This window comes from Artemia franciscana, chromosome 14 (assembly GCF_032884065.1).
Source record: "Artemia franciscana chromosome 14, ASM3288406v1, whole genome shotgun sequence".
Lineage (NCBI taxonomy): Eukaryota > Metazoa > Arthropoda > Branchiopoda > Anostraca > Artemiidae > Artemia > Artemia franciscana.
This window is the reverse complement of record NC_088876.1, coordinates 21,744,019-21,756,794: the sequence shown is the minus strand read 5'-3', so window position 1 is coordinate 21,756,794 and position 12,776 is coordinate 21,744,019. Positions and strand designations below refer to the sequence as shown.

The 12,776-nt window shown below is 38.7% G+C and overlaps 1 protein-coding gene across 4 annotated transcripts in view; it reads right to left on the bottom strand.

Annotated features, from left to right (window-relative positions):
• LOC136035450 (tight junction protein ZO-2-like) overlaps positions 1 to 12,776 on the bottom strand; it is a 160,539-nt gene that overhangs the window by 49,273 nt on the left and 98,490 nt on the right. For all 4 annotated transcript variants that reach the window (XM_065717262.1, XM_065717264.1, XM_065717263.1 and 1 more), the window contains one exon: positions 2,454 to 2,720. In XM_065717262.1, the coding sequence (XP_065573334.1) occupies positions 2,454 to 2,720 (267 nt within the window). The remainder of the gene's footprint in view (positions 1 to 2,453; positions 2,721 to 12,776) is intronic.

Here is a 12,776-nt window from a genome sequence, read left to right as displayed (position 1 = left end):
TAAGGATGAAACTGAGAAAATCTTGTCCCTCTGTATTTTTTAAAGTTTGATTTTCTTTTGCTCTATTTACTAAATATTCTTCCAAATATTATCGCCAGACCTACACCGTAAGGAGAAAAAACCGAAAATGGAATAAAATTAAGGTTTGGCTTTATAATATAATTATAGCAAAATATTTGGAAGCACAAAAAAAAATCAAGGAGCACAAGCTTTTCGGAAAACATAATGGAAATGTACAAGAGAGTGGATTACGAAACAAAAAAGTGGTGCTTGAATTCCCCAAAGAAAAGTGCAGCTAATAGTTCTTCTTTGTTACGTTTTAGATTCCCCCACTCAGTGCCGTATCCATGGGAGGTACCCAGTTTTCCCCACTCCCCATAATTTTTCTTTGACTCGTACAAAAGTACCAAGAATACATATAAAAAATTGGTGTTGCATTTTGTGAGGTCCCCTCCGCCACGAAAAATCCCAGGTCCGACCTTGCCCCCCCCCCCTTTCAAGTAGAAATATCTCTTCTCCGAAATTTTTTATGTGTGGACTTAAACTCGGAGGCAGATTAACGTCTTGAAGTCGTGCAAACGCCCTATAGTCAGAAGACAAGAATTCGAGGGTAATATTTTCCATAGTTTGGTTACTGGTGACCATGGGAATATGGCAGATCCAGTAGAAAGGGCCAAAATCCCTTCGCTTAGGTGCAGTTTTCCCTTAAGAACTGGTCGACCAGAAATGTTATCAAATTTTTGTCATGATTCTAGAACATCGTATTCATTTTTTGATCATCTGTCAAACGATCTAACAATGCCTTTCGCAAGGCTTTAAATCATGACGCAAAAATATTTAAAGCCCAAAGGTACAGCTTCAGTTCAAACAAAAACCTGCCCTGAAGCCGTAATACGCAAAAACTAGAAACCCAACTACAATTCCAATGAAGTGGTTTGCAACATACGTACTATTATAGTAACTTAAATAGAGACTAGAGTATTAAATTAAAACTCGCACAAGATGCATAAAATCATTTAACCTCTTGAATAGGTAGAAAAACTAAGCATATTTACAAAGCAATCCAATGGTGATTTACTGAACCTGCTAGGCATGCAAACTCCCTAAGCCCAAGAATCAGGAGGCAGTTCAATAAGGGCTACCCGTAGTTATTAGAGGCAAAATATTTCATAGTTGGAAAAACCAAAAAGTTAATTTTTAGGCCAATACTTTTCAATTTTTCTGTCAGCAGTGGGCCTTCCACAGCGAAACCTATTACTTATACAGTAACAGGCAATCCCTCTAGTTTCATAAAACATGAGACGCATTTGTTTCGATCGCGATATTAGTACAGAATACACGTAAATACGATAGCAGTCTTGAAAATATCAAAATGGCCAGGAGCCAAGGGCGTATCCAGGATATTTGTTCGGGGGGAGGGGTACAGAAGAAACTTTAAAAATGCATCAAAAATTTGTCTATGTTTTTATTACGCTTTTATGGGTCAGACCAAAACTTTGGGGGAGGGGAAACAAACCCTGACCCCCCCTGGATACGGCCTTGCCAGGAGGCAGTTGAAATGTGACAATTTACTCTAAGTTAACTGATGCAAAAAAAAAATATAGTGTACATTAGCCTACAAAAATTTTTATCTCACGAGGACTCTAGCTTATACCACAAAATCTAGGAACACAATTGAAAGAACCATACCAAGTAGATCTTTATGATTAGGACTATTTGTCTGGGTCTTTTACTCATGAAAAGGGCGCGAAGAATAGAAAATTCTGGTCAGGGAACCTTTGATATAGGTACTGAAGAATACCTACTTCCAAGAAAAACACGAACTAAAGGATATTTCCCCATCCTCCTTTCTCCAAAATTGGATTAAGCAAATCGTCAATTACTTAATGTTACGATAGCAACTTCAGTATTTCAATAGCCCAACGCACAAAAGAATATAAAAATTTGAGCGAAATTTTAATTCGAGACTTGAAGTTCCAACCAAACATGGCTGTTTAGAGGCAGGTCCACAGGCTTTTTTCACTGGAGGGAGGGGGGGGGACCAAGAAGTAAACGACGCGTCTTCCGTACATTTTCATTCTTTATTGGATTTATGAGTCGCTTTTCTACTAAAAACAATACGCATGCTCTCAAATTGAGACAATTTAAGTTTTACATTTTTTTTTCTAGATATGGAGTAGAAAAAAAAATGGCTGGTTTTCCTTACGAAAGAAAATATTATTGGCAAGGATAAGTCAAGCGGAGTCATTTCAAATATATTACTTTTTTCAAATATATTTGAACTGTGGACAATATTTTCCAGAGATATGATGCATATAGTTTAAATATTTTAGATTAGTGGTGGAACCTAAGAATACGTGCTTTTGGTGTATATAAATTCGATGAAATTTCCACCAAGTCTAACCTTTTTAAGCAGAGGTCCAACAATTAAAGCATAATATTACAAGCCATACCATTTTCTGCTGGTCCATTCGTTCCAATAGAGAGAGTTCCTGATGGCCCTTCAGCCTTATCCCTCTTAATCACAAGCTGGAGCTTATCCCTAGATTGTTCCATCAGCTTTTTGGCTTCTTTCAAACTCAGGTTCTCTGTCATCTGAGAATTTATTCGGAGTACCAAATCCCCCTCTTGAATAGCAGGACCCCCATCCGATGGCGACATGAGTGCTTTGTTTGTTATCTCTTTTATGTAAATTCGACAGCCAAGCACAATTCCAAAATCTAAAAACAAATAACAGTTTTAGGCGGTTTACTAATCCTACGATAAAACTCTATGCAGTAAAGGTCAAACCATAAAAAGCACCTGTTCAAGCCTTAAGGCATAGTAAGATTCAAATTGTAATAGGTACTACCAACTAAGCCCAATTCTCATGAAAAAAAGATTACAATCCTTAAATTGTTACTTATAGAAAAAATTTGTTCGGATTTTTTCTTCTTTATACCAATATTTTGTCAGAGAATCTAGCTCTTTTTTGTTGTGAAGCCTAACAAGAAAAGGCTGTCCTCTATTGCCTAACAACGTTTCTTGACTGCAAAGGGCTTTGCACAGGCCCTGCGGCAGGTCGAGTTAAACCCATGACCATTGATGTCCACACAAATATCAATCAATCCACAGTGCCACCATAAGACAAGGAAATGGCTGCCTCCATCTTTGGCGTTCGAATATACCTTTGGTACCTGGGTAAACAGAGGTAGAAGCTTTAACTAGCATGTCAAAGCTGTGGAGCAAAAACTACGACAATGTCCCCTGAGTATAAGCATGAATCTTCTATTTCACGTTTATTGTTTGCTGTGGAACTAGATTACTCCAGAAACAAGCTTTTTTTAAAACAAGGAATAATGATAAGACGGGTGCGCTGAAAACTGTTCCCTACATATATCTGTATCCACATATTTTCTGTTTTGACCCATCTGTTAAAGCGCTGAATCCATTTCCTGTGGCAACGGACCAGCCGATAAACGTTCAAAGCAAAGCGTAAAAGTTTGAAACGTACTTTCTTTATTTTTCCAACAGCTATTAAGTCTGGAGGTGGGGGGGGGGGGTCAAATAGAACGGAAAAAAGCGAAGTATCATTAGATGCGAGAACACTTTTATATGGATATGGGCAAGGAACCGTAGTAAAAAAAAGATGGGGGTGGGGGAGGTGAGAAGATTCACTTATTTAACATACCAAATATGCAGGAAGAAAGGTACTTCTATCTGTTTATGGACAATTTTTTGCTGGGATAAAAATGAGTATTTTTGTAGAACAAGGGAGGTGAAGTTTGAGGAGAGAACACTGACTAGGGAGGGAATAATTTATCACGGATCGTGAAGGGGATTTGAAAAAGATAGGGAAGGCAGTTAATGAACAGAAATACTGAAGAGTTTAACGATTGAGCTATCGTGTCTCGGAAAACTTGCACAGTCAGGAAAGGGATAACAGGGATTTTCAGACATTAGGAGAACAGGGTGTACAAAAGGTTTTCTATTATGAGTGTTAATGTCATACGGTATTTTATTTCAAAATCTGCAGTCCAAATTTTCGTAGTCATGACCCTTAAGGCTTTGAAGATGCAGCCAAAAGGCATAATAGTAAAATATTGTACTAACATGTTAAAAATTGGGAGAGAATTGTCAGTCTGAACTTGTCCCAGTTAAAGATAATTGGACTAATTGTGAACTTGTCACAATCAGTGACAAGAAATGAGTTAAAGGGCGATGGATGAAATATTTTGAGAACGTGCTAAACCGTGAGAAAGTTAAACGCAAACATTTGGAAAAGAATTAAAAATTTGGTTAGTAGGTCGAAATGAGGTTAGTAGCTGGTTTTGTATGAAATCAGGAGTAAAGCAGGGTGGCGTTCTATCTCCGTTTATATGAATCATTTTGAGGGATTGTTTTAAGGAGCACAGGAAAGACAATAGAAGAACACGGAATCAAATGGAGAAGTAAGCTTTTCTGGACTTAGGTTATGCTGAAGATTTCAGCATCCTAGATGAAAACATTAGCAAAATGAATGAACTTGAGAGGTTCTGCGAGTTCAAGGAGCAAGAATAGGGTTGCAAATTAATGTTAAGAAGACTCAGTCGCGGAGACTAGGAATAAGTGAAGGTCAAAAGTTATTATTAGAGAATGAGATCATCAATCAAGTGAACAGGTTCACCTATCTAGGTAGTATCATTAGAAAAGACGGTAGGTGCAGTGAAGATGCTAACAGTAAAATAGCCAAGACCCTGGGTGTCTTTTCACAGTTGAAAAAAGTTTGGAAGAATAATAAGATAAGTCAAGGGTAATAACCAAGATTAGAATATTAGAAGCTACAGTGATAACAGTGGTCAAGTATGGTTCTGAAGCGTTGATGCTCTGAAAAAACGGAGGAGGATTTGCTAATGTTTTCTAGAGAAGTTGCCGATGGATTATTTCGCGTACCCGACAGACTGACCGTATCTCAAACATTAAGCTGTATGAAAAATGTGGTTCAATTCCGCTTTCGGGGGCAATAACGATAGAAAGGTTGAGATGACGAGGGCACGTTCTGAGAATAGGGGGTGAGCTAGGGCCAAACGAAAAGCACTTCATCCCCAAATAGGGTGGGTGGATGCCGTAATGAAAGATTTAAAGGAAATGGGAATTTCTTGGGAGAGTGTAGAGAAAGGCTTTGAATAAATTGGGATGAGGGAGGACGTGTGTAGCTGTGTTGACCTCAAGTAGCTTGGTGCTTCAGTGAGTTGTTAGTAGTAGTAGTAGCAATAAAAAATTTGCGTATATATACTTTACACAAACTATAAAGGTATGAGCAGTTTTTAGCCACACACAAATAACAAAATTAGCCAAGAAATAAATACATACTAAGAATAAATTTTAGTCCAAAATAATATTTCTCCAACAGCAATATCAAGAATTTTGATTTTATGGGGACTTCAACTTTGACTTATTGGAACTAAATGGTATGTATTGCTAACAAAAATTCTTCAATAAAAAAAAAGTTACGAATAATACACTTCAAACTTGCCCAGTTTCTTTTGTGATAAATAATACTGGCTTTTCATTAATTGATAACAGGTTTTCAGTTCGTCAAAACGTTTCTATTCCCTTTTTGGTTTCTTCAATTACCTTTAAATTGACATGCCTAGTTTAGTACGGTTTCTCATTGTCAAGTGTTGCACTACATTCAACCATGTGACAGCATAGTGGTTAAACCAGTGCCCTGAAACTCTGGAGACTGCAGTTCAAACCTGCCTGCCACAAGACCTATCTCGAGAAGTGGCAACCTCTGGTGTAAATCTATATATATATAAATAAGTTGTTTGTCTGTGTGTCTGTCTACTGACGTCATGTTTGTGTGTCGACTGACGTCATGTTTGTCAACTGACGTATATCTATATATATAAAAATAAGTTGTCTGTGTGTCTGTCGAGTGACGTCATGTCATCATGTCATGCCTACTGATACGCATAAAATTGTTATTTCCGCTGACAAAACGCCTCCTGGCCAACATGTGCGCAGATACAATGCTCCAACTATCGACGAAGTGGCAATCGTTATGGTCGGTGATCAGTTTTTACCTCGAGATATTAAAGCAAAGATTGAATCAGAACGTTTGCTATTTATCCGTCTGAATCAGACCAAGCTCCGCTCTGAACAATGCATTCATTTGCGAGATGCAGTTGTAAATGACGGTAATACCACAAACGTTGGAAGATTAACGATTTTACCTTCGTCGTATGCTGGCAGTCCCCGTCATATGCATGAATATGCTGAAGATGCTATTGCGTATGTTCGTCTCTATGGTCGTCCAGATTTATTTATTACATTTACATGTAATCAATCTTGGGACGAGATACAGCAGCTTTTACTTCAAGGACAATCGGCGGTTCATAGACATGACATTATGGCCCGTGTCTTCCGGCAAAAGTTGAAATCACTGATAAACTACATAGTAAAACTTGAAGTGTTTGGGTCAGTGCGATGCTGGATGTACTCAGTGGAATGGCAAAAACGAGGATTGCCACACGCACATATACTAATCTGGCTACATTATAAAATTACTTCTAACGAAATTGATGATGTGATTTCCACTGAAATACCTGATGAAAATGTCGATAAGGGCTTATATGATATTGTTGTAAAAAATATATGATACATGGACCTTGCGGTGCACTGAACGAGAATTCACCATGCATGGCCAAAGGAAGGTGCACAAAGCAATATCCTCGACTTTTAGTACCCAACACAATTACTGGCAATGATGGTTACCCACAATATAGAAGAAGATCTACTGAAGATGGCGGTAAAACAGCAATAATAAAGAAGCGTAACGGTACCACCATCGAAGTAGATAACCAGTGGGTTGTTCCATATTCCCCATTATTATCAAAAACATTTAATGCACACATAAACGTTGAATACTGTAACTCCGTAAAGGCAATCAAATACATATGTAAATACGTCAACAAAGGCAGTGACATGGCAGTTTTTGGCTTGCAATCCGAAATCAAAGATATCGATGAAATCGTACAATATCAGGCTGGAAGATACATAAGCAGTAATGAAGCTGTTTGGCGAATTCTTTCATTTCCGATACATGAACGTAGTCCAGCTGTTGTTCACTTAGCGGTACATTTACAGAATGGTCAACGTGTTTATTTTTCGGAATCCAACGTGCAACAAAGAGCCCTGAATTCACCGGATACAAAGTTAACTTCTTTGTTTTCGCTATGCAAAAATGATTCTTTTGCAAAAAAAACTGCTGTATACTGAAGTGCCTTCGTATTACATGTGGTATACTAAAAATAAAGTATTTGAACGTCGAAAACAGGGTAAGTCAGTCGACGGCCAACCTACCATCTTCAAAGATACCACGATAGGAAGACTCTACACCGTTCACCCCAATCAACATGAATGCTTCTTTCTACGCCTGCTTTTGGTAAATGTACCCGGTCCGACGTCCTTTGAGTATTTGAGAACTGTAAACGGTACTATACATGCCACTTACCGTAGTGCATGCCAAGCTCTGAATTTATTGGAGAATGACTAACACTAGGATAACTGCATCAATGACGCGGGCGAAACGTCAACTCCAAGTCAAATTCGTGCATTGTTTGGAATCATTCTAGCAACTTGCTCTCCTTCAGCTCCTACAGAGTTATGGGGAAAATATAAATCGAAAATGTCCGAAGATATACTCCATCGAAAACGGTTAGAGACGTCAAATATGACTTTTGATTTTACATCAGAAATTTATAACTACACTTTAGTTATTATAGAAGATTTGTGCGTATGTATGGCAAACAAACCTCTTCAGGATTTGGGAATGCCTTCACCTAATCGTACCGCTGCTGTTTCGACATATGTAGAATTGGATCGTGAACAAAGTTACAGTACGAGTGATCTATTGTCGTATGTACAAAATAACATTTCCAAGTTAACGTCGGAACAAAAAGACATTTATGATACGATAATGCATTGTGTCGATAACAACGTTGGAGAAATTTTCTTTTTGGATGCACCAGGAAGTACTGGTAAAACGTTTGTGATAAAACTGATTCTGGCATCAATTCGATCAAAAAATGATATAGCGTTGGCTATTGCGTCGTCCGGAATAGCCGCAACGTTGCTGCCTGGTGGAAGAACTGCTCATTCCGCTTTGAAATTGCCTCTGAATTTGCATTCTACAGAAACTCCCCCGTGCAATATTTCCAAATCATCTGGGATGGGTAAAGTATTGCAGCAATGCAAACTTATTATTTGGAACGAGTGCACAATGGCACAAAAAAAATCGCTCGAGGCTCTGGATCAATGTTTGAAAGATTTGCGAGGGAATTCGAAACCCTTTGGCAGCACATTAATATTGCTTGCGGGAGATTTCAGGCAAACATTACCTATAATACCTAGATCAACCCCTGCAGACGAAATGAATGCTTGCCTGAAAAATTCTAATTTATGGGCACACGTAAAAACATTAAAATTAACTACAAATATGCGTGTCCGATTGCAAAACGATGACTCTGGTCAAACATTTTCAGATCAATTGCTGGCAATTGGAAACGGAAAGCTCCCAGTAGACTCAATTTCAGGACGTATACAACTACCTGCTGAATTCTGTAATTTAGTGACGTCCAAAAATGAATTGATTGAAAAAGTATTTCCGAATATTCTAAACAATTATAAAAATAATAAATGGCTAAGTGAAAGAGCGATTCTTGCACCCAAAAATATAGACGTCCACGAAATCAACAATATTGTTTTAACCAAGATTCGAGACCAGGCAGTCCTTTACAAGTCAGTCGACACAGTTTTGGAACCAAATGAGGCGGTTAATTATCCATCTGAATTTTTAAATTCCGCGGATCTTTCAGGGTTTCCACCACACGTGCTACAACTAAAAATAGGCGTACCAATAATACTGTTAAGAAATATCAACTCACCAAAGCTTTGCAATGGCACGCGACTCGCCGTAAAAAAAACAATGGAAAACGTAATAGAGGCCACAATCTTGACAGGGCCTTTTGAGGGTGAGGCTGTTCTTATTCCTCGCATTCCCATGATTCCAACGGATCTACCTTTTCAATTTAAAAGATTGCAATTCCCAATTCGATTAGCATTTGCAATCACCATCAACAAAGCTCAAGGTCAATCATTAGAAAAATGTGGTATAGATCTTAATACTTATTGTTTTTCCCATGGACAATTGTACGTTGCATGTTCGTGGGTCGGTAAACCCGACAATCTATTTATATGCAGCGACAATTGGACAGCGAAGAATGTTGTATATTCGCAAGTTTTACGCAGTTAATTTGTATTGTATCTATCTATCTATATAAAAACGAGTTGTGTGTATGCATGTTTGTAAAAAGAGCGTTTGCATAAGACGTCATTATAAGTACATAAGGCTTTGTATATGCACAGACAATGGGAAAGCCAAGAATGTTGTATATTCGCAAGTTTTACGTAGTTCAAAACACATATATAAATCTATCTATATTCATAGGTGGTACACAGGGACACAACTACAATGGCACGTAACTAATATGGCGCGTAACGACTTACGCGCGGGGGGGGGGCTTGGGGGGCGCGAAGCGCCCCCACCAACTAGGTGTTGGGGTGACCCAACAGCTAGTCTATATATATAAAAATAAGTTGTCTGTGTGTCTGTCGAGTGACGTCATGTTTGTGTGTCGACTGACGTCATGTTTGTCGACTGACGAAATTACAGACCGGGACATCGGGACACAAATGACGACCGGGACACCGGGACATCTATATATATAAAAATAAGTTGTCTGTGTGTCTGTCGAGTGACGTCTGTTTATGTGTCGACTGACGAAATTACAGACCGGGACATAGGGACACAAATGATGACCGGGACATCTATTACGTCAACGAAGGCGTGTCGAGGAACTACCAGAGCAACACGAAACCAGACTTGCTGCTAAAAGAGAAAGTGAAAAAAGAAGGCGTGTCGAGGAATCACAAGAGCAACGTGAAAACAGGCTTGCGGCTTCAAGAGATAATGCCAAAAGAAAGCGTGCCGAGGAATCACAAGAGCAACGTGAAAATTATCGCATGGCATTCAGGTACAGCCCAGTCAATGATTATAGCTTGAGTAGATGTGTTCAAATCGGGACTATGTCTAAAATTTGTCCCTATTGCAAGGCCTTGAAATTCAATGGTGAAACAATGGGAATGTGTTGCGCCTGAGGAAAAGTTAAACTTCCTCTATTGGCTGCACCACCAGAGCCATTGAAGACTTTGCTTACAAAAAACTACGTCAGAATCTAAGCGTTTTTTAATACAGATCAGAAAATATAACTCATGTTTCCAAATGACGTCGTTTGGTGCCAAAATCGAAAATCCAGATCAATTTATACCTACTTTCAAAGTAAAAGGGCAAATTTACCATAGAGCAGGGTCCCTTCTACCATTCTCAGGTGAGAATCATAAATTTTTACAACTGTACTTCATCAGTGATAGCAATTCTGAATTGAATGCACGTTGCAAAATGTTTCCCGACGTTGAAAGGACTATCGTTTCCGAATTGCAACTTCTTTTCCACGAAAACAATGATTTAGTGCATCTGTTCAAAACAGCTATCGATTTGATGCCTACTGATACGCATAAAATTGTTATTTCCGCTGACAAAACACCTACTGGTGAACATGTGCGTAGATACAATGCTCCAACTATCGACGAAGTTGCAATCGTTATGGTGGGTGATCAGTTTTTACCTCGAGATATTATTCTTCATAAGCGAAACGCTCAGTTGGTAAGAATTGCTGAAACTCATCGATGCTACGATGCCTTACAATATCCTATCATTTTTTGGGATGGAGCCGACGACTATCACTTTAATAATAAATTGATAGATCCATCCACTAATAAACAAACGGATAAGAAATGCAGCGCAAAGAATTATTATTCCTATAGACTAATGATTCGTCACAATGAAGATAATTATATTTTAAAATGCCGTCAATTGTTTCACCAATACATCGTTGATATGTATGCAAAGATTGAATCAGAACGTTTGCTATTTATCCGTCTGAATCAGACCAAGCTCCGCTCTGAATAATACATTCATTTGCGAGATGCAGTTGTAAATGACAGTAATACCACTAACGTTTGAAGATTAACGATTTTACCTTCGTCATATGCTGGCAGTCCCCGTCATATGCATGAATATGCTCAAGATGCTATTGCTTATGTTCGTCTCTATGGTCGTCCAGATTTATTTATTACATTTACATGTAATCAATCTTGGGACGAGATACAGCAGCTTTTACTTCAAGGACAATCGGCGGTTCATAGACATGACATTACGGCCCGTGTCTTCCGGCAAAAGTTGAAATCACTGATAAACTACATAGTAAAACTTAAAGTGTTTGGGTCAGTACGATGCTGGATGTACTCAGTGGAATGGCAAAAACGAGGATTGCCACACGCACATATACTAATCTGGCTACATGATAAAATTACTTCTAATGAAATTGATGATGTGATTTCCGCTGAAATACCTGATGAAAATGTCGATAAGGGCTTATATGGTATTGTGGTAAAAAATATGATACATGGACCTTGCAGTGCACTGAACGAAAAATCACCATGCATGGCCAAAGGAAGGTGCACAAAGCAATATCCTCGACTTTTAGTACCCAACACAATTACTGGCAATGATGGTTACCGACAATATAGAAGAAGATCTACTGAAGATGGTGGTAAGATAGCAGTAATAAAGAAGCGGAACGATACCACCATCGAAGTATATAACCAGTGGGATGTTCCATATTCCCCTTTATTATCAAAAACATTTAATGCACACATAAACGTTGAATATTGTAACTCCGTGAAGGCAATCAAATACATATGTAAATACGTCAACAAAGGCAGTGACATGGCAGTTTTTGGCTTGCAGTCCGAAATCAGTGATATCGACGAAATCGTACAATATCAGGCTGGAAGATAAATAAGCAGTAATGAAGCTGTTTGGCGAATTCTTTCATTTCCGATACATGAACGTAGTCCAGCTGTTGTTCACTTAGCGGTACATTTACAGAATGGTCAACGTGTTTATTTTTCGGAATCCAACGTGCAACAAAGAGCCCTGAATCCACCGGATACAAAGTTTCTTTTCGCTATGCAAAAATGATTCCTTTGCAAAAAAACTGCTGTATACTGAAGTGCCTTCGTATTGCACGTGGAATACTAAAAATAAAGTATTTGAACGTCGAAAACAGGGTAAGTCAGTCGACGGCCAACCTACCATCTTCAAAGATACCACGATAGGAAGACTACACTGTTCACCCCAATCAAAATGAATGCTGCTTTCTACGCCTGCTTTTGGTGAATGTACCCGGTCCGACGTCCTTTGAGTATTTGAGAACTGTAAACGGTACTATACATGACACTTACCGTAGTGCATGCCTAGCTCTGAATTTATTGGAGAATGACCAACACTGGGATAACTGCATCAATGACGCGTGCGAAAAGTCAACTCCAAGTCAAATTCGTGCATTGTTGTGTGTATGCATGTTTGTTTGTTTGTAAAAAGAGCGTTTGCATATGACGTCATTATAAGTACATAAGGCTTTGTATATGCACAGACAATGGGAAAGCCAAGAATGTTGTATATTCGCAAGTTTTACGTAGTTCAAAACACATATATAAATCTAACTATATTCATAGGTGGTACACAGGGACACAACTACAATGGCGCGTAACGACTCACGCGCGTTGGGGTGGCGCGAAGCGCCACCCCAACAGCTCGTAGGGAATATAAATGACGACCGGGACACTCA